Source organism: Candida albicans, chromosome 3, assembly GCF_000182965.3.
Source record: "Candida albicans SC5314 chromosome 3, complete sequence".
Classification (NCBI taxonomy): domain Eukaryota; kingdom Fungi; phylum Ascomycota; class Pichiomycetes; order Serinales; family Debaryomycetaceae; genus Candida; species Candida albicans.
In genome coordinates, this window is record NC_032091.1 from 1,068,847 (window position 1) to 1,094,425 (window position 25,579).

The window sequence follows — 25,579 nt, forward strand, 5'->3', positions numbered from 1 at the left end:
ATTTTTTTATTCGTTGTGCCTATTTAAACTAAATACAATTTTATACCATTCTTTACTCTTTCATGACAACATCTTCATCTTCATCATTATTACTTTGCTTTTGTGAGCTTTTCTTTTGTTGTTTGAAATCTTGGATTTTTTGTTTCAATTCCACATCATCAATCACATCTTCAAGTTTTAATGGTACACGATTAAATGGATCAGTTGAATCACTCAACAAATGAGCTTTAATCGTCGACCTATCAATACTGACTCTAGATGATGGTAAAATAACTGGATCTTCCATTAATGTAAACATCAATGGATCTAAAAATTCATCAGGTATTTCACCCAATTCAAGTTCTTCATTCTCTTCGTCTAATCGAGCTTTTTCGGCCTTATTCGCAAATTCAATCAATCCATTAATGATTTCATTTTTAATAAATGTTTTTGTAGTCAAGATTTTCTCGGCTTTTTGGAAATAAACAATATTAAATGATCTACCATCTCTAGCAACAGCAATAACAAATTCTGGTTGTGCCGATAAACTAACATATATTTCACATAAATCACTCAAGATTTTCTTAGGTTCAAATTGATATTTCTCTGGTTCAGCAACTTTTAAATTTGAACATCTTGGACCTACCAAAATCGATAAATTGTAATCTAACATACCAGCTAATCGATCAACAATTTCAGGTAAAACAAATCCTCGAGGAACTTCTTTAGTAAACAATTTAAATAATTCCATTGTCTTATTTGATAATCCCATATAAGATTTAACTCGACGTTCATCCTCTTCCAAATTTTGAGCCAATTCTTCATCTGTACCCATAGTTTCATTTGCTTCACCACCAGATTCTCTTTTTTTAATTTCTTGTTGATAATCATGAATAGAATTCAACAAATTAAATGTTTCATCCAACAAATATGTAGTATCATTCAACATACGAGCAATAAATCGAATGAAAAAATCAACATTATTCTTAGAATAATCAGTTAACTGAAAACGATAACGAGGATTCTGCCATAATTCTTCCAATATTACCGAAATATAATAACGACTATTAAATTTATCGTAGAATTGTGACGAGGCGCCCGTTTTTTCTACCATGACATAAAAATCAAGTAAAGAATACAAAAGATTATCCATTACTAATTGATTACCATTGAAAATATTAGAAATAAAACCCGGTGCCCCATTTTGCATAGGTAAGGATCCCATAAATAACAATTCAACCAAATTTGCTTTCATATGAGGATTACCAATTAATTCTGGACATCTTAATAAAATCGTCAGAAATTCAACGAAAATATTCAATTTATTTTCATTAGAAACCAAGGGGCATCCAATAAATCTAGTAGAAAATTTACAATAATTAATGATACCTTCTAATATAAATTCAGGATAATATTTCCAAGGTTCGGGAGTTTTCGTTTTCAAAAATTCATGATCATCTAATTGAGAAACATTAGAAATCTTTAAAATTGGTATAGAAAGCTTCACTTGAGGATATTTATGTTGGGGATCAATTAATCTTGTGATAAATGTGGTAGCACCAACAACAAAATCAAAAATTTCCAATTGATGATCACGATCATCAAAAATAGCTTTAATAACATGTCTTTGAGCTCTCATATTGATAATGGCATTTTTTAAATTTGGCAATTCACGTCTCATCAATTGTTGCATCATGGGATTCATTCCAGGTATTGGATGTTCAGATTCAATAGCTTCTAATCTTTGTTCCATTTGGTCAAGTTGACGTTTTACACGATCATATTTGACAAATATACCACCAACACCATAATGCAAATAAGCCAATGTTAAGTTGAAACAATCAGAAATAAAATTAGGAGGAGGAGTAGGAGTTAAATTATCACTTGATGATTCCTGTTTTCTTTTGGCATAGTATTCATTTGATTCTTCAATAGTGGAATTCACTCTTGATTCCTCCTTAATATCAATTAAATCACTTTTAAAAAAATAATCAACATCTATTTTATCAATTTTACCAAATGTTGGATAATCCAAAAATGGTAAACTTAATCTGATGAAAACAACCGATATATTATACATTATACCATCACTAGCCAATTTTTTGAAATCAGCATGACTACCTCTTCTTAAATGACTCAAGTTTATTAAATTACCTAGCCATTGCAACAAATCTTCTCTGGTTTTAGTTGAACCTCTGATTAGTTTATCAATAATAACAAACAAATGATCAATGATCACTTTATATTCTGTTTGCATCGATCCATAAAGATTGTTGATTTGTACCGGTGACATACTGTTAGTTTCTTGTCCAAAATAAAAACTAGCCATATTATCTAACAATGGAGAAATTCTTAATAATGGACCCAACAATGTTTTGTGTTCATAATCCAAAGCCTTGGTTTTATCTGGAGGTTGAAACCCTTTTATTTGTGAAAAAATAGCTGCAACAGGTTTAATTGAAACTAAAAATTGGAAAACAGAGATATAATTCAAATAATTCCTTTCATTTAAATTTGCTTGATATAATCGAGCACTCAAATATGGGAAAAATAAATTCAACAATTCAAGTAAAGATTCTTCCTCTATACTGACTTGAATAATATCACTCAAAAATGACGATAAATCCCCAAATCTGTCAATAAACAAATCAAGTGATTTACGTAGATCATTATTGACAAACATATCGGGCATTTGGAAACTCATATTCCCATAAGCAGCCACAAGACTAATGATCTTGTTTAAAATTGCCACTTTATCTTCGTAGAATAAAGATTTCACAGCAAGTGTTCTTTTGGTTTTGAATGCATTGTGATAAACCGTGTACAAATATTCCATTGGTGTTTTGTATTGTTTTGGAACACCTAATTCAGTTAAAATTTCCATAAAAATTGATTCAATGTGGTCTTCATTTAATTTAACATTACTGTCACTTAATTCATAAGCCAAGTTAGGTAAAAAAATTAAACCTTTAGAACTATCCGACAGTTTCGTTGTTGTTGCCCGGAAAATGTATTCCAACTCCAATTTAATCCATGATGAAATTTGATCTTCTTTCAGTAATGTTTGATCTACAGGAGTATGACCAGATACAGTTGGTTTAGCAGGGGGTTCCAGTATTGGTTTAGGTGTGTTTGGTGTTGTTTTTTCACTTTTTGTATTGTTGTCATTGGTGGCAACAGTAGTAGCAACGTTGGTGGTTGACGTGTCTGCAGTGGGAGATTGTTGCCGATTTGGTGTGGTGTTTGCAGAGCTTGCTAACTTGGCCAATCTTTTGGCTCTCACATCATCAGCACTCGACATGGTTTCCTTTTTTAAACTCTATTTCTTTCCTGACAGAATGGGATAATACGGATTCAAACGGATAGGGTAGTGGAATATCCTGAGTTCGGATTAAGAATCTGAGAATCCCATAAAAATGTTGTTCGTGCCGAGAAAGTTCGCAGGAAATTCAGAGACGTACGCACACACCACAACAAGACAAAAGAAAAAACAACTATGTACACCCAAATCAGTTGGCGTTATATACAGCACCAACCAGTGCCACCACCAGTGCCAATAAATACCACTGGCTCCTTTAAACGTCTAGCCCTATCATACCAAACCAAGAATTTTGAAAATCTAATCCAACCCAACGAAACAGAACAAAAGAAAAAAATTTATTTCACCACGACAAAACAACAACAACAACCCTTTTTTTACTTTGACAAATACTTACAAAATTATTCTTTTTGTTTCTTAACGCCCAAAATAAAACCAAACCGAAAGGGAAAAAAAAATTCCTTCCTACAAAAGAAAAAAATTATCTTCATTCTCTCCAATAATCATTGTACGGTCTAATACAAATCAACCAACTTATATCATATTTGTTGTTAGAAAATCATTATTGAGTGCTTTGTTTCTTTTTTTTTACAAGAAAAGGGAATTCAATCGAGTACAATTTCCACAATTTCCACAATTTCCACAATTTCTTGACATTGACTTTTACATATTCTACTCGGTTACATTGTTTTGAGATTTGAATTTATATAAAAACTTCAAAACTCTTACACTCGTCTATCTACTACCACCCAATATATACCGACACCAAAGTTCATTTGTTCAACTTTTTTCTTTTTTCTTTTTTAGCTGCTTCAAAGGGTTTCCAGATCAACATTTTTCACCTGTGTGGGATTTGGGTTTATTTCTAGAGTTTAAACAATAGCATATAACTTTTTTGGTTGCTCTGATTTAGCTATATATTTTCTAAGGATTTGCAATGCCCAACAACGTTTCAACCGTGCCAGCTCAAGGTATGAACAAGAACCATACTGCTATCCCATCGTCACTTCTTACAGCTCTTTCTAAGCAACAGGATAAGCTTTATATATTACATTTGGAGAAAGATTTGATTAAATTTATCAAGAATTCTGTATTGGGGAATATCAAACAACCCGAATATATCATTCAAGCCCAATACTTGAAGAATAGCTACTACAGATTATTGAGTCATCAATTATGTCAATATTACAATTTACAACATTGGAACAACACTTTTAATGAAATAATTGTCACACCAATTCCAAATTTTGATTATCAACAGTTTATAAAGGCTATCGAAAGCTCAGATAACAACGAAGGAGGTGAGTTTGTCAAAATTGTCAGTGTTGCCCATAAATATAAATCAGAAAATACAGCCACCACCACCAACAACAACACAAACACCGACGCCCCAGAACAGCCAAACAAACCAGCACCAATAAAGAAACTAATGGTTAGAAAAATTATTAATAAACCTGTGAGTGATCCAACCCCAGGGCAAGCTCCAGGTACACCAGAAAGTGAGGTTAGTGATCTAACGAAAGAATTAGATGAAAGTAAATTGATACTGGAAGACACAGGTCTGAGCACACCGATTTCTGAATCTTCAGAGAACACTACTAATAATATCGAGTCTCAAAGGGCGTCCAAAGAAGCACTTTACATGAAACTAAGGGAAGAGATATTTGAAAACAATAACGAAGAAGAAGAGGAGGAGGAGGAGGAAGAGGAGGACGGCGATTATGGTACAACCGATTCTCAAGAAAGTAACAATCGAAGTTACAAAACTCACAACAATTTCATCAAAGGACGAAATCACGGTAATTACAGTGGTTACAAGACTACCCCATATCAACAACAACAACTACAACACCAACCACCAATGTATAACACTATACCGATGCCCGTTCCATATCAATTCAGTCCTAATTCACAAGGGCCACCAATTCCAGGGATGATTTACAGTCCATATTATCAACCAATGATGTATGGATATGCACCAAACTATCCTGGAGCCCCCACCAACAATAATAATGTTGTACCAGCTCCCAAATACGACAAGGAAACAGAGAGAAGAATATTGAACAATCCGTACATAATATTACCCAATGATACTAAAAATGGTAAAAATAATAATTATAGTAACAAACATACTAAGCATAAAAAACAATTTACCAATTCTAATATATAAGTGATTTAATGTCCTTGTTGTTGTTATCATAGAATGAGTAGGCTTTGTAGTAAAACCAGAATAAAAAAATATAACAAGAAATTGACGAATAGTTTTGTGCATTGTTTATAAGGTAACTTAGTGAACAGAGTTTACTTCATTCTTACTACCAGAGGTTTAAAAAATGACTTATAAGCTCGTCAAGAAGGCAATTTCAAAGCAATTCTAAAATAAAAGAAATAATGAACACAAAATAATCAAACAATAAATTAATAAATAATTGGAAATCAATATTGACACATCTTATTGGACTTTTGTAGTTTTTGTACACACACACACATACATGTATTCATACATGTCATACATAACATACCAGTTAATACTTTGATCTGTCTTTGGTGTCTGTCTGAGTCTCTCTCTCTCTTATACTTGCGGCGTCGTTTTCTTTCTCACGAGGCAAAATGGACTCTCTCTCTCTCTCAACTCTTAACTTTCTCGAAAGGAAAAAAGAAAACTGTAAACTAAAAAATTGTTACTTGTCCTTTTATCGTGTTGAGATTTTACATCCATTTCTACAATCAATCAATCAATCAATCCTCCCCTTAAAAGAAAAAAAAAAACTCACATACCTTCTTTACAACCATATTCTAGTGTGAATTCTATTTCTTTATTATTTTTATACATTTCTTGTTTTATATTATTCTAGTAAATTGAAAAGATGTCCAATTCTAACGTTGATGATGATTTAGTTCCTGAAAAAGTTGAAGGATACACTGTTGGTGAAAAGAAAACCATTGATGAATACAAAAACTTGGATGCTGAAGATGAAAGTTTGGCTAAATGGAAAGCATCATTAGGGTTAACTGCTGACACTAAACCATACCCAGTTAAACCAGGTGACAAGAGAAAAGTTGTTGTTACTGAATTGGCATTGGAATTCCCTGAACAACCAGATTTACAACCAATTAGAATCAATTTAGAAGATAGTGATGGAAACACCATCGTTGATAAAGAAATAAAATTCAACATTAAAGAAAAATCAATTTATCAATTGGTGGTTAAATTTAGAGTTCAACATGAAATCATCACTGGATTGAAATATTTACATCTGGTCAAACGTGGTGGTATAAGAGTTGAAAAAGTTGAAGAACCATTAGGTTCTTATGCTCCAAACACTATTGATAAACCATTTTATGAAAGAAAATTTGCTGAAGTTGAAGCACCAAGTGGTATGATTGCTAGAGGTACCTATAGTGCCATCAGTAAATTCATTGATGACGATGATAATGTGCATTTAACAGTTCCTTGGAGTTTTTCCATTACTAAATAGATTAGAATATTAACATGAGTAAGGTAAAGAAAGAAGAAAGGTCGACTTTTTGTGCATAATTTAATGAAATAAGATTTTAAGATTTTTTTTTTTAATTTTGTAATTTGTGATAATAAATTGAAACATACAAGTATTCTTGGATATAAGGTTGTAGAGATCAAGAGATGAAATAGGTAAATCTAATTGCTTCTAGCGATTGCTGACTCTATTAGCAATGAGCACCAAAGGGGCTGAAAAACTGCTTGCTCTAGATAAGCAGATAATGCTGTCAACTTTATGGCTTTACATATATATCTATTACTCTATGTGTCTAACTCTATCCAGTAAGTTGACGTGTCTGATCATATCCATACCTTGTTTTATTAAACAAATTGGCATAAGGCTGTATCAAATCAACGTAAATCCATTTGTTTGTTTGCAACAACCGAATTCTATATCATCTTTTTAGGTTTTTTCAGACGTCTCTCAGGAATATAAGGAGGAGCACGATTTACTGTTTTAGAATTTGAAATAAAGGTGGCAACCTTATTATTCTTATTGTTAGTACCATTCCTAATAGACTGTACACTCAGGAAACCATTCATTAAAGATTGTGCACTCAGAAACCCAGAATTACCAATACTTTTACTTGGCTTATCTTCTTCTTCTGTACCCACTGAAAATACCATAGGCTCTCCACTAACAAATCGCCTAAAACTTTTCTTGTAGGTTTCATAAAACCGAGTCCAATTGAGGTTTCCTGTTGGGAACTGTTTACCCAATAATTTATACAATACTCGCAAATTGTTCACATTAGAGAATGCCAATTGAGTACGAGCCAAATTCTTTTTCAATGGCTCCATAAATCTGGATTCTTGATTCAATGCTTCACCATAAAAAACGTTTGATTGACTTTCAATATAAGATGAAATGTACAATAAAACTTTGGCCCTAGTGACAGCCACATAAAAACATCTTCTCTCTTCATTCAAATTTTCATCATTATCTCCAAAACTATTTCTAAACAGGAAACCAGCTGGTAATAATCCGTCAGTTAACCCCTGTACAAAAACCACGGGCCATTCGAGCCCTTTGGATCCATGAATCGTACTCAAAGAAATACACAGTTTCTCTTCCTTGGCGGTATCATCCCCAGTACTTTCAGATCCATTTTTTTCAACTTCATCATTTGTTTCGTATAATCCCACAGATTCAATAAATTGAGCAAGGAAATTACGATCACCTTCATCAACAGCATCATCATCTTCAATATCACCACCAATATAATCAGGTAGAATTTCATCTTTTGGTTTAAACTGAACTAATAAATTCCCTACTTCTTCAACATTCAATCGTTTGCTCCGTTCTTCATCATTTTCAAACTCTTGTTTCAATTTCGAGCTTTCATAAATCAAATCAAACAATTCTTTTGCTGTGTTCGTCATGTCTTCGCCAGAAAGTGCTTCCATCTCATATAATTTCTTCTTGACTTTAGTTATCATTGTATAATACTCTTCTACACCTTGTATTTGTTTTTTAGTCAATTTTATCTCTGGTTCCTCGGACTTCTTAGTCATTGCCAATAAACATTGATGTACTGATTTGCCTTGTTTAACTCTTTTCTCAATAATTTTCTCTATGTTTTCTAACGTCTTTGAACCTATCCCTCTTTTAGGATAATTCAAAGTTCTTATAACTGCTGCTTGTTCATATTCATCAGAACAAACTTTCATATAATCCATAATGGCAATAACTTCTTGTCTATCCCAAAAGGCTTTCCCACGAATCATTTTATATGAAAGTCCTCGTTTAACTAATTCATCTTCCAAAGCTCTACTTTGATAGGCAGCACGAAATAACACAGCAATATCCTTCTCCTGTACTGCTGAGTTTGGGAGCGACAACAAATGAGAAATTTGGTATACAATCCATTTGGCTTCTTCCTTTGCTGAATTTAAACAAGAATAAACTGGTTTGATAGAAGAATCTAATTGAGATTTCAACATTTTGGGCATTCTACCTTTTTGTTGATTCATGAGTGATTCAGATATATTTAAAATACTAGACGTTGATCGATAATTTTCATTTAAAGATATCTTATCCAAACTTAGATTTAGCTTGGTATAATAAGTTGACATTTTTTCAAAATTAATTGATTGGGCATCTCTAAAGGCATAAATACCTTGATCAGGGTCTCCCACTATAGTTACATTATTTTGATACTTTGGATCACCATTAGTGTTCCCCTTGGCAAAATGATACATTAACCGTAATTGGATTTCATTAGTATCTTGAAATTCATCAACCAAAACATGTTTAATATAATTCAATACAGGGAAATTTTCCACCAACCTATGACATTCAAGCAAACAATCATCGAAATCTAATTTTTTAAGGTCAGTTAATAATGCTTGATATTTTTCATAAAAGAACGCAAGTGCTGGATTTCTTTTCAGTTTCCCAGAATACACATCATGGGAAATACAATTTGATTTCAAACTAGAAATTTTTTTCAGAATAACCGATAGATCAAGACCATGATATTTTTCATTAGCTTTATGAGAACGAAGTTTTTGTAATGACTCTTCACCAAAACTATCCAATCTTTCAATATCTTTAGCAGATAAATTTGTCAACATAGTTTTCAATATATAAGATTTATCTCTTTCATCAGCAATGGTATAGTTTTCTAAATCTATTAATTTCCCATATTTCTTAATTATTCGAAAACATATACTATGGAAAGTACCAATAATTAACTTATCAATATTTATATCCGTACCTTCTACTAATTTGGTTAATCTTTCTATCATTTCATTAGCAGCCCTTTTAGTAAATGTAGTAACAATCATATTATCAGGTCGAATGTTTTCAGATATTAATAAATAAGCAACACGAGATATTAAAACTTTGGTTTTACCAGTACCTGGACCAGCAATGATTTGTAATCTTCCATTACATGGAGCAGTAACAGCTTTTCTTTGATTGGCATTTAAAGATTCAAGAATTTTATCCAATACTTGATTACTCGTCAGCATCATAGATAATATGAATATTGGAAGAGTTATGTGTATCAGTTGGATGTTTCAGACGTGTAAACATAAGAAACCAAAAAAAAAAAACATACACACCCAAACACGCATAGACAGGAAATAATAGAGGGTGAAATTTACTATACGTAAAAGAATATACAACACACCAAGATTCCTTTTTCAACCACAACTCCACATTATCATTTAATAACGACGTTATAACCCAATACCAAATGAAAAATATACTATGACAAGTCTATTGTTTGCTTTTAGTTTATTTTTGTCGTTTTCTGTTGGGTCGATTTTCCCATTCTCAATATCAAATGGACCAGCAGTGAATGATACGTTACAAAATGCCATCCGATCACAACGTGATGTATCTAAACCAATTCCAATTGATCGAGTTGGGTTTTCTGGAGTATCTTTGAGTTTATTCTTCGAATCTGAAGGGTATAGCAGTGATTCATTATCTAATTTGAATGGATTATTAAAAGAAAATGTAGATGGGGTGATGATTGACTTATATTGGAATGAATTCACTTCCAAATGGCAACTATGTCCAGCTCCTTTTCCAAATAATATAACATATACTACTGCTAGTAATCGAATTGTTGATGTGCTGTGGAATAACAAAACATATAAATGTGACCCTAATCTATCTACTGATAATATCATGTCCATTCTTAATAGCTTCATTCGTGATACCAACACCGATGTTGAAGCCAATTTCATGCATGTCATGTATAATTTAAAGTCGATTCATTATGAAAAATCAAATCAAACAATTAGTTTGGAAAACATCTACAAAGAAAAGAATTCGAATCTCAATGTTGTTGGAATGGACACTTTGAATGATACAGTAAGTTTATTGAGTTCATATATCTTCACACCTACACTTCTAAAACAATATCAAAGCACATCAAATAAATATACCAATTCAAGTTCAAGTATTCGTTACATTGATAGTCTTAATGAAACACAAGCTATACAAGACTTTTATAGTCAATCAACCATTCTTATGCCTTCTTTACAAACCGTTTTATTAACTCAATACAAGAGATTAATGGTTCATGTCGTAACCAATGACATGGCAGAATCTAGTCGATCTTATCAAATCAGTTCTAGTGATAAAGATACAATATTTTTCAACAGTGATCTCCCTGCTCTGATTTTCCACACAGATAATGCCCTGGCAGATGAATTATGTTATGAATTATCTGATGCATATAATGGGACCGATGTAAATATTGCGGAATTTAATAAAGTACTGTTAAATGCAACACTAAGACTTGTTGTCGATGATGATAAAACTCCATTCACAACAAAGAGTTTATCGAAATATGTGAGATGTGGATATTGCCCCATATTCAATAGCACCGAATATTCATCGCAGAAAGTAACAGAAGGTAATAGTCTGATTATCAGTCGAGAATTTGCATCTAATCTTTTTTGGTCTTGGGCCCCAGGGCAACCTTCTGGTCCCGATAACTGTATAAATTGCACACGTCCAACGACCAACAATACCTCGAAACATAGCGACGACAACGGAGAGGAGGAAGAAGAAGGTAATAATATTGCATATAAATGTGTTGCATTGACAGAAGAAGGTTGGGAAGTGTCCAATTGTTATGAAAAATATTTATTTGCATGTCAAAATAAATTATCTAGAAATGAATGGAAATTAAACAACTCCACCAAGAGAAATTATTTTGATATTGATGATGATGATTGTCCTGAAGGATATTTTTTCAGTTTACCTCGACTGAATATTGAAATGCTTTCATTGATGACTACTGTTAAACAAGAAAATGTCAATTATCCAATTTGGATTGATTTGAATGATATTACGGTGGAGAATTGTTTTGTTTCCGGTGGACCTTATGCTCAATGTCCTTATCAGGAAACTGTGACTACAGATAAATTTGTCCGTATGATTGCTCCTAGTTTTGTTGTGGCAATGGTGGTTTTGGTTTTAATATTTATTGAAAAAGTGTTTCGTAAAACACCAATCCAAACCAATAGGAAACGATATTGGAAAAAGGCAATACACGAATATTATGCTAAGAATGATTATGAAGGTGTACCCTCCTAAGTGTGTATAGTCTATTTGTCAATTTTTTTGCAGTAAAAAACAGATTAATTTAAGGGTTCTTGTTAGCAAGTAAGTAAGTATGGATGATAATAATTTGTAAGAAAGTACACACAAAAAATTTAAGGAGCAAGAGGAGAAAGAATGAAAGAGAAGAAAAAAGTATGTGCGTTATAAAAAAACCATTTGCCCAGCAACTCTCCTCCAACAACTTCCGACTACTACTCCACACACATTCTCATAATCAACTTGAGTAGAAGGATACTTAATCTATAAAATGAACGATCAAAATTGGAAGAATTTATCAAATGAATTAAGACGTAGAGCTGAACAGGCTCGGTCTTCTTCAAATATGAAATCACCAAAATCACCATTAGGTATATTTGGAGGAATTGGTGGATTACTTCTTCTTGGAGGTGCCACAATGTTTATTCAAAATGCTTTATTCAATGTTGATGGTGGTCAAAGAGCCATATTATATTCAAGACTTGATGGTGTACAATCGAAAATTTATCCTGAAGGTACTCATTTTGTTATTCCATGGTTTCAACGTCCAATTATTTATGATGTTAGAGCTAAACCTAAAGAAATAGCATCATTAACCGGGACTAAAGATTTACAAATGGTTAATATAACTTGTAGAGTTTTATATAAACCAGATATTTGGCAATTACCTACAATTTATAGAACTTTGGGGTTGAAATATGAAGAAAAAGTTTTGCCATCAATTGTTAATGAAGTTTTAAAATCGGTGGTGGCACAATTTAATGCATCACAATTAATTACTCAAAGAGAAAAAGTATCACGATTAGTTCGAGAAAATTTAGTTCGTCGTGCTTCAAAATTCAATGTTTTATTAGATGATGTTTCAATTACTTATATGACATTTTCACCAGAATTCAGTCAAGCAGTAGAAGCTAAACAAATTGCTCAACAAGATGCTCAAAGAGCTGCTTTTGTTGTTGATAAAGCCATTCAAGAAAAACAACAATTGGTGGTTAAAGCTCAAGGGGAAGCCAAATCAGCAGAATTGATTGGTGAAGCCATTAAGAAATCTAAAGATTATGTTGAATTGAAAAGATTGGATACTGCTAGAGAAATTGCTAATATTTTGGCTGCTTCACCTAATAGAATTATTTTGGATAATGATACATTATTATTAAACACTGTCACTGATAATAGAAAATAAAATCAACCCTTTGAGTATGATAAACAAAGAAACTATTAGTGTTTGTATTTTTGTGTTTTGTACATAGTGAATAACGTAAAACTAAATTAAATGAAGTTTGAATCACCTTTGATCTGAGATCAACCCAATTATAATCTCTCATTCCCTCCAAAAATAACATTATATTAAACCAATGTATGTAAAACTAACGTAGTAATACTAATTACCTATTGATATCTTGTTTATAAAATTGATTCAACATACCTAAAACACCTCCTTTTTTCCTTGAACTAGAATTCATAGTTTCATCTTGTAATAGTCCACTATCATCAAATTTATAATTTATATTATAAATCGATGAATTTAAACTTTGTTGATCATAATAATTCCCAGTCATTATTGCTGGATCAATTGATTGAATTGGATTTCGATTTCGTAACCCACCAACAGTTTGGTTTTGATTTTGTGGATGTTGTTGTTGTTGTGGTGGTTGTGGTTGCGGCTGTTTAGATCCACCATAACTTTCTAAGAAATACATATATGATTTAATCATTTTATCATCTTTTTTATACGATAAATAATCCAATTCTTCATCATTATCATAATCTTGTTCATTTCCACTTTCATCATCACTACTTCTTTCCAGTTCACTTTTGGAGATTTTTGTCATTTCAATTTCACTATTAACTGTTTTACCCAGAATTGGGTTTACCATTTTTGTCTTACCATATTTATTCATTTTGTTTTTCATTCTTTTCCTTCTTTTCTTTGATTTATTCAAATCACTCATCATATTTTTATCTTTTTCTTCGAAATTAAACATGGCAAAATAACAGACATAACCTAACCCATCAACATGAATACTATATTCTCGATAAAAATCAATAATATTCCCACTATTATGAGATATTTTAAACCATAGTATAAATGGAGTCAATACCAGACTTAGGATTTCATTTATAATAATAATGATTTTCAAACAATATAATTGACAAAATTCATTTTTAACTTGAATTGTATGTAATTTTTTATTCCATGAACTAGGTAAATAATGAGTGAATTGAGCCACATATCGTAAACTTGCTTCTGGATCATAAACAAATGTCGATGCTGCATTTGAATTTGAATTTGAATTAGAAGATTGACTTGTTGTACTTATTGTCAGTTCATGACTAGTACCAGTAGCTGAACTAGCAGTTATAGCCCAAATTGTCCCAAAAATCAGAATATAAAATAATGCTGATCTACCATCAGTGATTTCAAATGACCAAAATGAATGATTTTCATCTTCTAACAAAATCCCCATAATTACAAGTACAGCTAAAATTGACCCCGAAATGAAATTTATTAATCGCATTAGATTGACCACAAGAAACCCTTTTGGGAATTGATCAATATAAGTATTTGCTGGTCCCATTGACATAATTAATCGTTTATTGAATAGATGAGAAAGTTCATTATATTCTCGTAATTTCCATTCAGCATATGGAGTATATTGTCTTAATCCCAATATTGATGCTGGATTCGATTTATATTCATTGAAATATCGGAAAAAATATAATAAAACAAAATAAATGACAATAAATGGTGATAATATAAGATTTATAATGGCCGCCAATTTGAATCTTGAAGTTAATTCTCGAGCTAATTGATTTCGATTGTATTCTTTTAAAATTTTCCCATTGATTTGCCCCTGTTGATTATATATGAAATTATCAATACATAATTTCAAATTCCATTCTAAAGTTTTCGTTAACAACGATTTTTCATTCATAAATAAAACTGATAAATCGAGGATATCTTTATTAATTAAAGCAATCATATAATTTTCTCGTCTCATGATTCTATTAGCAATATCATGAGCATTCAATCGTACTTTAGATGATAAATCATTAACATAATGATTTTCCAGAAAATTATTTGATTTGGTGGTTGATGTTAAACTATTATAGTCTTTTAATAACATTAATTTCTCAACAATGGTTTTCCAACTAATCGTCATCAATTCATCATCAGTAACATCAAGTAAATAATGATAAAAGTTTTTGAGTTCTTTTAATTTATAATTATAATCAAGATATAATTGAACCAGACGCAACAATATATATACACTGAATCCAAATAATATGAATTTGATCGATAAAGGTATCGTTGCAAAATAATTAGGGATTATCATATCGTTTAAAGTAATATGTTTTGATTCTTCTTGATGTAAATTATCGAAAAAAATTGAATAATCAATACCCCATTTCAAAAATACTGTGAAAATTAAAATGAATATAAGAATAATTAAATCAAATCCTCGTGATAAAACAATATTCAATAACCCTCGACCTCGATAATAATAATAAACGTCACTTAAAAATTCATCCATATTAGTAATATTTGCCCAAAGATACAATGCTCTTTCCTTGGGTGGAATAATAAATCTTCTATTGTTATTCCTGGTTCTCTGATAATTAGTGTTCACAGTTGCCAGTGCTCTTTGCTGCTGTGGCAAGTTTCTTCGAAATTCTTGCGGAGTCTGATAAACTGGTAGAGTCGGTTCATGATGGGGATGTAATTTCCCAACAAAGTTCTTAGCTCTTTGTGGTATCAGAAACTTTATCTTTGACGACAGTCCCTGATTCTCCGTTTCAATTGGGGTGGAAGGAATTTGAGGTATATTAGGTCGCACGTATGAATCTTCTGAAGATGACAAATCAGAATCGGAATCAGAATTCAACAAACTACTGGATTTACTCTTTTGTTTGGCAGATTTGTCTTGAATGGACAAATCCATAGGGGCAGCTTGTTGTTGTTGTTGTTGGTGTTGCGGTAATAAAGACTCATCTTCAGCTTCATCATTTTCTTGGATGCTTTGTTGGAGTTGTTGATTCAAAGAGCTATCAAATTCAGGATCATAATATTGATAATTATCTTGAAGTTGATTATATATTGAATTTAATCCAAATATTCTCGATAAGAATGTATCGTTGTTGTTAGGAATCCCTTGATCGTTATCCTGGAATGAGTCAGTTGAATTGTTGATTAATCTATCATTAACGTTATTTTTGTAAGGATTATAAGATGATGAAGACATATCTTATCATCCAGCATGAACAAGTTAGCTTGTGTTATTCTTCAAAAAGAAGAAAAGTAGGATAAGTGAAATGATAGATAATTCTGTGGTAGTAAGTTAAACTGCCTTATGCAATGGATTTTATTTTGATAGCGAGATAATGTGTATGGAAGTTGTTGTTGTTGTGATGTACTTCTTAATCTTTGTGGCTTACACATTATGTGCTTTCTATTTCTCTGTGAGCAGAATGTTGTCCCAAATTGGTAATCAGCACGACCAGCTTTGACTATTGTCTTATCTGCACGTGATACCAAAATGCTACCAATTTATAGCTTTTTAAGGTGATTCATTATTACATATTTACCAACCTGCTGTTTGGGTTATAGTTGAAATAAACGAAATATGAACAAACGACCTTGTAATTGTTGGGTGTACACGATACGAAATATGGTATAATCAGGAGTACTCTAGCTACCATATGCAACAGTACAAATAGATTATCGTAAGTTTCTATTCTAGATGATAAGACACGGGTATTTGTCACTCAAGTGATTAGTTACAAGACGACAATTGAGTGATGATGGGAGTCATCTAAAATAATAATAACAAGAAGGTCAATTGTGCATAATCCCGAAATGAAGAAAGAAGAGAGGGGGGAAAGGAATATTGAAAACAATTGGAGATCTAAAACAAGGGTTGATCGTCAAAAGAAGTATGAGGGAGTAAAATCAAAAACAAACAAAGCAAAAGTCATTGTCATGTATATTTCCTTCACTATTTTTAGGGATTTCCGTGAAAATTGTTTTGAGTTTACTAAGTTGGATAAGTAAATTTAAAATGAAGGAGACAATAACAAGTAATATCAGCTTTTATCATATCAATGTTACAGGTAACACTCTAATGGCGATAACTCTCCTTATAGTTCAATATCCCCTTCTCTAGGGATAGATAGTATACATCGAAGAAGACGGATAGTTGATAGAAAATGGAAAAACAGAGAGATGGCTCCATTTTTAATCAAATGACTCTCTCCTCCCCTCTCTTTTTCTCTTATGTATATTTATTCAAGTGATTGCTAAATTTATCTTGTGCTTTTTCTTTCAATAATTTTAGTGTAGATTCACTATATTAGTATTTCAACAACAACAACAATAACCCAATTGCTCGAATAATAGTCTTTCTATTGTTCAGTTTGCTCTTGTTCTTCCCCGCCATTCTTACCACCTGCCCATATGTGCATGACTGTATATTCCTCCCCCCTACCTTTCCCCCCTCTTCCACCCCTCCTCTCAACTAAACAATATAAACTTATCGAGTAAAACGTTTTCGTGATATTTCTTCGTGGTCCTATTGTTGTGAATATGCATCGAGAGTCTTATTTGTATCCTATTATGAATTCAACGGAATTAATTGACTAAACAGCAATATATTCTTATATCACTATTATGGGATTTATCATAATCACGGTCATATCTCGGATTTACCAATAATACTAATAATGCTTATAGAAGAGAACCTAAAAAAAAAACTGTCAGTCAACTCTTTTGTTTTCCTCTTTGATTCTACTTTTAGGTTTAATGATTTGTTTATAGTTTTTACTTTGAATATATTGAATATACGGAGGAATTACCATCTTTCTCTACAAAATACTTACTAGATTCTATTACACATAGACAAGAAAATGCTCTACTTATATATGTAAAAGTTAGGAATGACGACATGATCAGCAAATTTTAAAGATATATGGCGATTAATAAAGAAGGAGGGGGGAGAGAGGAAAAAAGAAGGGGGGAGACGGAGGGGGACGGAGGGGAACGAGGGTATAGGAGATAAGAAGGGATGGTGTTTTAGCCAGTATGATAACCATTAAGTATTTTTCTAATGGTTAGATATTCGTTTTGAATGGTAGTTGGCTAGAGGAGGATAATGATAATAACCTGAAGTTAGCTAATTTTGTGTAATATTAAACTTGTATGATAAAAGGAATAGGAGTTAAATGCGTTATTGTTATTGTTGTTGTTGCTGTTATGGTTGATTTGATTGGTTGGTTGGTGTGAAAAAAAAGTTCCTTTCTTCCTGCTTGCCCCTCCGCCCCACTTTTTTTTTATTCCTTCCCTCCCTCCCCACCTTCTTCTTGCTCTTTTCTTTGTTCTTGTTGTTGTTGATTATGTAATGATTTGCGCTCCCCACAAAATTTAGACCATAAAATTATTTTTAACAACTATTACCGAAGTACTGAAAGTATTAGTAGTAGTACCATAAAGTAAAATTGAAGATTCTCTTCTATATATTATGTGAAATTTAAATTGTTACATAATCACACAGGCATTTTTTATTTTATTCTACTTAGTTTTGAAATTACCTACCCACCCACTCATATTCCTCTAGATGTAAAATATATATCCAATCCTACTCCCCAGATTTTTTTTTATTTCCCTTCACAAATTATCACTTATTAATTTCACTTCTTATTTGCAAAATCATAATTAAATCTTGCCTATACTATTACTACCCACCCCATACTTAATATTAATTATTCATAACCTATTTATTCATTGATTATACAACTAAAAATTAAAATACCGAATTACACCATGTCTTTACCAATGTCACCTGTTTCACCAATAAACACAACCACTTCTACTTCCACAACTACAACTCCTCTTTCACCACCATCACTGATTGAAAATTCATCACATCCATTATCAACGTCAATATCCAATAATTCTATCACCAGCGATTCATCTCTAGATAGTAATACATCTACCTCAAGCACCACCACAACCAATTATGGAACCAAAACTCCATCAGGAAATGCTCGAATTTTCAACTGTACATTATGTCAACGAGCATTCACTAGAGAAGAACATCTTACTCGACATACTTTATCGACTCATAATAAATTGAAACCATTTACTTGTGGTATTTGTAGTCGACCATTTTCTCGAAGAGATTTGTTATTACGACATGCTAAAAATTTACACCAAGGAAGTGAAGTTGCCGTCAGTAGGATTAGAAAGAGCTATAAACACTGCAACAAAGATAATGACAGTAAAAGTGGTTCCGATTCCAATACTAATAAGACCAATAAGAATGGTAAGAAACAAGAACAGGAAGATGATGAGGAAGAAGGACTGAGAAGTGACAGTAGTAGTGGAGCAGATGATGAAGATAGTAATACCAGTAGTGGTGGTTCTAATTATCATGCTATTGGTAGTGGAAACAAACGATTTGTAAATAATAGTCCTCAACTCAAGAAAATCTTGACTAATGGATCTGTACCGTCTACTACTACAACTAGTACTACCACTGTTCCTACTTCGACTAATAACGATACCGCTTCAATTACAAATTCATCAACTAGTCATATCCATCAACGTTCACTAAATGTCGAAGATTATGATACCCCGGAGAAAAAGAGATTGAAAATGTCAGTTAATATGTTGGTCAGTTAACAATAACTTAATCTTTTGGCAAAACTAATATTTATTTTTAATCTTAATATGATTTGTGATTGATTTATATTTTCATGGGGTGTTATCGGATATATTGTTTATTGTCTATTGTTTTTTTATTCATTTTATATGCTTTGGTTATTCATTTCCCTCCTTTTTGTAGGGAGAATGTTTATTTCTTATATATTAATTTATGATTTATGCTGATGATGGTTGAAATATTTATTCAAAACTAAATAGTTGTGTTTTACGATATAACTTTAGTCGTTTGTTTGTTGTTGATTTGTTTTTTATATGAAATATATAATTTGCTACTACTGCTTACTACCAGAATAATAGGAAGTGTAAATCGGAAATATCTCTTAATTGGTTTATTAATCGGTGAAGCAGAAATAAGAGGAGTAATAGATAATCTCATAACCAAATGTTAACCTCTTGGTGAGTACCATGTGCAATAAACTGTTTGTCAATTTATGTGATATAATGTTTGATAACAGCATAAAGTGGAAATGGAAGGGGAGAGTAAGCGGAAATAGAAGAAGAACAACGGTTTGGTTTACGGTGTAGTAAATGATTCAACGGATTAAAAATACATTAATTCAGCAAATTTTTGCCCCATGGGGCTAAGTTTTACCTTTCCTCAACAGCTTAAATAATAATAATAATAATCGTTTAATTTTAACCTCATCATCATCATCGTTCTAACCCAATTTTCCAATCATTTGATTTATATTTTACTAATTTCCTTTGCTTTAATACATTACCATTAACAATTTAGATTCCCTCTCCAATACTTGACGTCATATAATGAGTTCAATCAAATCAAAAAAAAATGTGTACAATTCTTCTTCCCAATTAACTTTAGTCAACTTAGTCTCCCCTCCCCACTTCTTTTCCCCGGAGTATCTAAATCATTAGTGATAATATTATAATCTCTTCCCTCTCTCTTCTCTCCCCACTCACAAAATAATTATAACCCCGTTATATTATACTATTTCGGACTTTCCATCCTCATCACTGAATCCCTCCTTCATTTAATGATCCTGCTAGTTCTAAATAACAGTTAAATTGACAGACAGACACTAAAAATTTTCCCCCGGAAACCAAGAAAAATAAAAATAAAAGGAGGGGTGGGGTAAGAGGGAGGCTAAGAGCGGTATTATAATCTCACAAGCAAGTAGCAACACCAGAACTTCGGCGACAGGGAAGCGTGTCTGAGTCAAAGATCTATCCGGGTGGATCAATAAATGTTTCCATTATCAATAAAAATCAAGCACCAACAAGCTGGCAAAGAGTATTGCGATGAGATATCTCAGCTCTTAAACTAATCTGAATTGAGATTCATCAAAGCGTGAAAGTAGAATATAGTAGTGGTAGTAATTTTTTTTTTGCGAGTAGGATTGAACAACACAAAACTAATGTCATCAAAAAATCTCCTATAGTAGAGTCATACTTGACATTAAACTTGTCTATATACTTATTTCATTATGAAACCTTTATTTACATATAAAATACCTGATTCACCTCATTGGTATATAGTAATCACTGATACTTCTCATCATTTTTATTTTAACAATCACGATAAATCATCATATTGGCAGTTAAGTGATATACAAGAACATTACAAGAATGATATTGATATTGTAAAACGATTGATTAAATCAATCAATTTTGATGAATTGGCGATTCTATTTGCTAAATCAAGGGGAGTGAAATTTGAAAAAATCGAAGACGAACTAGAATCAATTGAAGTGGATCACAGTAAAGAGGAAGTTCAACCAAAACAGACTGAGCAACAACAAGTTACTGAAGAAGAAGAAATTGTTGTTGTGGAGAATATTCCAAGTAAAGTGACTAAAGCAAAACCAAAAGAAGAAAAACAGCCACTGACAAAACAAATCAATTCTATAATACAAGGATATCTATCGAGTGACGATGAAGAGGACGAAGAGGAAGAGGTAAACAGCAAGGAAACCAAGCAAGAATCATCACAAACGATAAATATTGATGAACTAACATCACAAGCACTAGCTCAACATCAAAAATCTACCGAAATCGAGTCTGACGATGACGACGACAATGATAATGGGTCTCTTGATTTATCCTTAAGTGAAACAGAAGATGCAGCAACAGCCTCCACCTCATCTGCTGAACAAGATTTTATCAATTTATTGAACCAATTCTCTAATCGAATATCAATATATGAAAGTTGGGATTTAGTCGAAGAGGAATTATTACCAGAATTCACTACTTATCCTGAATTTTTTGCCATATCATCGAAACTGGAACGACAAAAATTATTTCAAAAATGGTGTACCCAACAAGAGCCAAAGTCACCACAAACTACCATCAATGAAGGTGCTTTCCCTACTGTTAAATTAAACTATTTGATATTTTTACAAGACTTCAAACAAGATATCAAACAATCATTTTATCAATCATTTTATAACTCACATTATCAAAAATTAAATGAATTCAATCTTTCTTCACAGATGAAAGAAACCATTTTCCGGAATTATAAAATCATGCTTAATGATTTCACAAAATTTGCTAAAAATTATAAAAAATCGAATGTTGGAGATAATAGAAATTTAAAAGTAATGAAATTAAATGAATTTTTACAAAACAAACTACATAGTCATATCACAAATACTGCTGATTCTGGTCCATTTAGTGTTGATTCAAATTTATCGGATCTTGATAATTGGATAAATTTATTGAATCATTATGATATCCCCACAGACATCGCGGAAAATGAAATAAATTTTCTTGTTGGTGATGAAAAAAGATTGAATAGTTATATAGATCAATTAAAACCCACTAAATAGACAACATTAGTTCTCACACCCTTACCAAGTTTATTTTGTATTAAAATTATGACACGAGTAGTAGTTACAGGAATGGGGATGGTCAGTCCTCTTGGAGTTGGATTATCACGTAACTGGAAACAATTAATTGCCAATAAATCAGGATTAATATCAACAACAACATTACCCGATTATGAATCAGCTGGATGGGACAAAATCCCATCAAAAGTAATTGGTAAAGTACCGCATGGAACTATCCTGGAGGGTCATTGGCAAGTTGGAGATCATATACCTGCAAGTGAAGCACGAAGAATGGCTACATTTAGTCATTATGCACTAGCATCTACTCATGAAGCTTTACAGGATGCTCGATTATTAACTGAAGATAATAATGCTTTAAATATGGATACAAATAAGGTTGGAGTAGCAGTAGGAAGTGGGATTGGATCATTTGAAGATATTTATAATAATTCAATTGCTTATAATGCATCCGGGTATAAAAAAGTTCAACCATTATTTATCCCCAAATTGTTAAACAATATGGCTGCAGGAAATATTTCAATTAAGTATCAAACTAAAGGTCCCTTACATTCAGTATCAACGGCATGTGCCACTGGTTTACAGGCCATTGGTGATGGATTTAATTTTTTGAAAATGGGATATGGTCAAGTAATGATTTGTGGTGGTACGGAAAGTTCAATACATCCATTAGCATTAGCCGGTTTTGCTAGAGCAAGATCAGTAGTCACAGATTCTGAATTTAATTCTAATCCAACGAAAGCTAGTCGACCATTTGATAAATCAAGAAATGGATTTGTGTTAAGTGAAGGATGTGGGATTTTAGTTTTAGAAACTTTATCTCATGCTTTAGAAAGAGGAGTTACACCTGATCAAATTTATGGGGAAATTCTTGGGTATGGTGTTTCTGGTGATGCGTATCATATAACGGCACCCCATGAAGATGGTACTGGGGCATATAATGCCATGAATCAAGCAATTGAAAGAAGTGGTATAGATCCAGAACAAATCGATTATGTGAATGCTCATGCTACATCAACTGTGATTGGTGATCGGGCGGAAAATAATGCCATGATGAGGTTATTTAATCCACAGAAAACAAAAGTATCATCGACAAAATCTTCAATTGGTCATTTATTAGGTGCCGCGGGTGCCGTTGAATCAATTTTCACATTAAATGCCATCAAAACAGGTCAAATACCAGCAACTTTAAATCTCGATAATGTAGGACAACATGAAGGAGATGAACAATCACAATTTAAGTTTGATTATGTTGCTAATAAGAGTATTACTATGGATGTTAATTATGCAGTATGCAATTCTTTTGGATTTGGCGGTGTCAATAGTAGTTTATGCTTCGCAAAATACCACAATTGATAAGATAAGCAAAATGAGGTTAGTAGGGGGAGGACAAGGGAGGATATTAGGCGGGTAAGAGAAAAACAATAAGATTGTGGATTTAGACGGTACCAGTCAACCGGCAAGCAATTTTACTAATGATGAGTGATTTATTAAAAAATATGATGAGTTCGAACAATAGAAACTGTGGTTAGGATAGTTATTATAAAAGATGTCTCGGATAATCAATTGGTAGTGTCCCCGAAAGCAAAACTAGTATTGTAAAACGTTAAGATGAAATTGCTTTTGTTTGTCTCCTTTGTTACTGTGTGTGTGATTGCAAAAAAAAATTATCAATCTCGCAATTTTCACCAGCTTTATTAAAGCGCTCAAAATGCCACACTTTCGTTTCGCTTCATCCAGATCATTGTGGCAGATCTTGAGATTAATTGATTTCTTGATTGACACAATGTAGTTTAACTTATACCTTAATTTTTGGGTTTTGTTATATATATATATCTATATATTTGTATACTTTATACAATGTTTGCAACTCAACTAATTTAACTAGCAAGCTTTATAGAACACAACAAGAACAAAAACTACCATACCTAATTATGTCTACCACTGTTATTAAAACACAAGAACGTACTCGTAAAAGATTGAGAACCAACACCTCAGGAATAGTTTTTAAAGAACTGTATCAAGAAAAATCTACCAACGACGAACAAGAAGATGTCGCCATTGTACCACCTACAGAAATTTCTTTTGATAAAAAACATCAATCCATCCTACTGATCACTCATTTTAAAGATCCATTAAAAGTGCAAAGTAGATATCCAATTCCAGAATTACAACCATATGAAATCTTAGTTAACAATAAAGCCATAGGACTAAATCCAATAGATTGGAAAGGAAAAAAATATGGATTTGGGATCTATCATTTCCCCTGGATTAATGGTCGTGAGTCAAGTGGTGATGTGGTTAAATTAGGTGATCAAGTTGATAAGTTTTCTATTGGTGATAAAGTGATAGTTAGTTCCACCAGTTATCGTGATAATAGAACTTCAACTTTCCAACAATACACTGCAATTGACTCAAGATTAGTTTGGAAACTTCCTGAAAGTTTCAGTTATGAAGATGGTGCCACGATTGGAGTTGGATTAGTCACTGCTGGGATTATTTTATATAATTCATTTGAATTTGAATTAAGTGCAACCCCAACCAAACAAACTACCACAGCTAGTAACAATAATACAATTTTAATTTGGGGTGGGGCTACTGTTGTTGGACTTTACGTTGCCCAGTTAGCCAAAATATATGGATTGAATGTTATTGCTGTGGCAAGTACTAAACACGAAACATATTTGAAACAATTAGGGGTTGATCATTTAATTGATCGTCATTTATCTGAAGATGAAATCATTAACGAAATAAATAGTATTGATGGCATTGAATCAATTGAATATGGTGTTGATTGTGTTGGTAAAGAAACTTCCAAAACCGTATTGAAAATTCTTGATCTAAAATCACAACCACAACAAAAGTCTAAAGACGAACAAATTGTTAAACCAAAGTTTTCAGGAATAGTTGGTGTACCTAAAGAATATCCAGAAAGTGTTGACGTGAGAAACGTGGTTATCAAACGATTCCATGAAGATGTATCATTTGGTGAAAAATTTATTGATGTCACTAGTGAATTATTAAATAAAAAAGTCATTGAGCCAGTTAGATTTAAACAATATAAAGGTGGTCTTCACATCATTGATAATGCTCTAAAAGATTTAGAGAAGATTGGTGCCAACGGAGAGAAATATGTTGTTAGTGTATAAATTTCAATAAATGTGTATTTATT

General features: G+C 32.2%; 11 protein-coding genes across 11 annotated transcripts; 8 read left to right on the top strand and 3 right to left on the bottom strand. All coding sequences in view use genetic code 12, as the record gives it.

The window, feature by feature from the left end:
• Positions 1-52: 52 nt before the first annotated feature.
• CAALFM_C304970CA (ubiquitin-ubiquitin ligase) lies at positions 53-3,280 on the bottom strand (the record flags this gene model as incomplete). Its single annotated transcript, XM_718083.1, has 1 exon — positions 53-3,280. The coding sequence occupies one exon, from the start codon at positions 3,278-3,280 to the stop codon at positions 53-55; it is 3,228 nt and encodes a 1,075-aa protein (XP_723176.1).
• Positions 3,281-4,235: 955 nt separating this feature from the next.
• FGR44 (Fgr44p) lies at positions 4,236-5,468 on the top strand (the record flags this gene model as incomplete). Its single annotated transcript, XM_718085.1, has 1 exon — positions 4,236-5,468. One exon carries the CDS (start codon positions 4,236-4,238, stop codon positions 5,466-5,468), a length of 1,233 nt encoding a protein of 410 aa, XP_723178.1.
• Positions 5,469-6,165: 697 nt separating this feature from the next.
• On the top strand, positions 6,166-6,777 carry RDI1 (Rdi1p; the record flags this gene model as incomplete). The annotated part of the gene is made up of 1 exon (XM_718086.1): positions 6,166-6,777. The coding sequence occupies one exon, from the start codon at positions 6,166-6,168 to the stop codon at positions 6,775-6,777; it is 612 nt and encodes a 203-aa protein (XP_723179.1).
• A 431-nt stretch (positions 6,778-7,208) lies between these two features.
• Positions 7,209-9,797, bottom strand: CAALFM_C305010CA (DNA helicase; the record flags this gene model as incomplete). The annotated part of the gene is made up of 1 exon (XM_718088.1): positions 7,209-9,797. One exon carries the CDS (start codon positions 9,795-9,797, stop codon positions 7,209-7,211), a length of 2,589 nt encoding a protein of 862 aa, XP_723181.1.
• A 238-nt stretch (positions 9,798-10,035) lies between these two features.
• Positions 10,036-11,880, top strand: CAALFM_C305020WA (uncharacterized protein; the record flags this gene model as incomplete). Its single annotated transcript, XM_718089.1, has 1 exon — positions 10,036-11,880. The coding sequence occupies one exon, from the start codon at positions 10,036-10,038 to the stop codon at positions 11,878-11,880; it is 1,845 nt and encodes a 614-aa protein (XP_723182.1).
• A 274-nt stretch (positions 11,881-12,154) lies between these two features.
• PHB2 (prohibitin subunit) lies at positions 12,155-13,066 on the top strand (the record flags this gene model as incomplete). The annotated part of the gene is made up of 1 exon (XM_718091.1): positions 12,155-13,066. One exon carries the CDS (start codon positions 12,155-12,157, stop codon positions 13,064-13,066), a length of 912 nt encoding a protein of 303 aa, XP_723184.1.
• Positions 13,067-13,268: 202 nt separating this feature from the next.
• ATG9 (autophagy protein) lies at positions 13,269-16,127 on the bottom strand (the record flags this gene model as incomplete). The annotated part of the gene is made up of 1 exon (XM_718092.1): positions 13,269-16,127. One exon carries the CDS (start codon positions 16,125-16,127, stop codon positions 13,269-13,271), a length of 2,859 nt encoding a protein of 952 aa, XP_723185.1.
• A 2,573-nt stretch (positions 16,128-18,700) lies between these two features.
• TRY4 (Try4p) lies at positions 18,701-19,561 on the top strand (the record flags this gene model as incomplete). Its single annotated transcript, XM_718093.1, has 1 exon — positions 18,701-19,561. One exon carries the CDS (start codon positions 18,701-18,703, stop codon positions 19,559-19,561), a length of 861 nt encoding a protein of 286 aa, XP_723186.1.
• A 1,487-nt stretch (positions 19,562-21,048) lies between these two features.
• CAALFM_C305060WA (uncharacterized protein) lies at positions 21,049-22,389 on the top strand (the record flags this gene model as incomplete). The annotated part of the gene is made up of 1 exon (XM_718094.1): positions 21,049-22,389. The coding sequence occupies one exon, from the start codon at positions 21,049-21,051 to the stop codon at positions 22,387-22,389; it is 1,341 nt and encodes a 446-aa protein (XP_723187.1).
• Positions 22,390-22,437: 48 nt separating this feature from the next.
• CEM1 (fatty acid synthase) lies at positions 22,438-23,763 on the top strand (the record flags this gene model as incomplete). The annotated part of the gene is made up of 1 exon (XM_718095.1): positions 22,438-23,763. One exon carries the CDS (start codon positions 22,438-22,440, stop codon positions 23,761-23,763), a length of 1,326 nt encoding a protein of 441 aa, XP_723188.1.
• Positions 23,764-24,341: 578 nt separating this feature from the next.
• On the top strand, positions 24,342-25,556 carry CAALFM_C305080WA (uncharacterized protein; the record flags this gene model as incomplete). Its single annotated transcript, XM_718096.1, has 1 exon — positions 24,342-25,556. The coding sequence occupies one exon, from the start codon at positions 24,342-24,344 to the stop codon at positions 25,554-25,556; it is 1,215 nt and encodes a 404-aa protein (XP_723189.1).
• Positions 25,557-25,579: the final 23 nt, after the last annotated feature.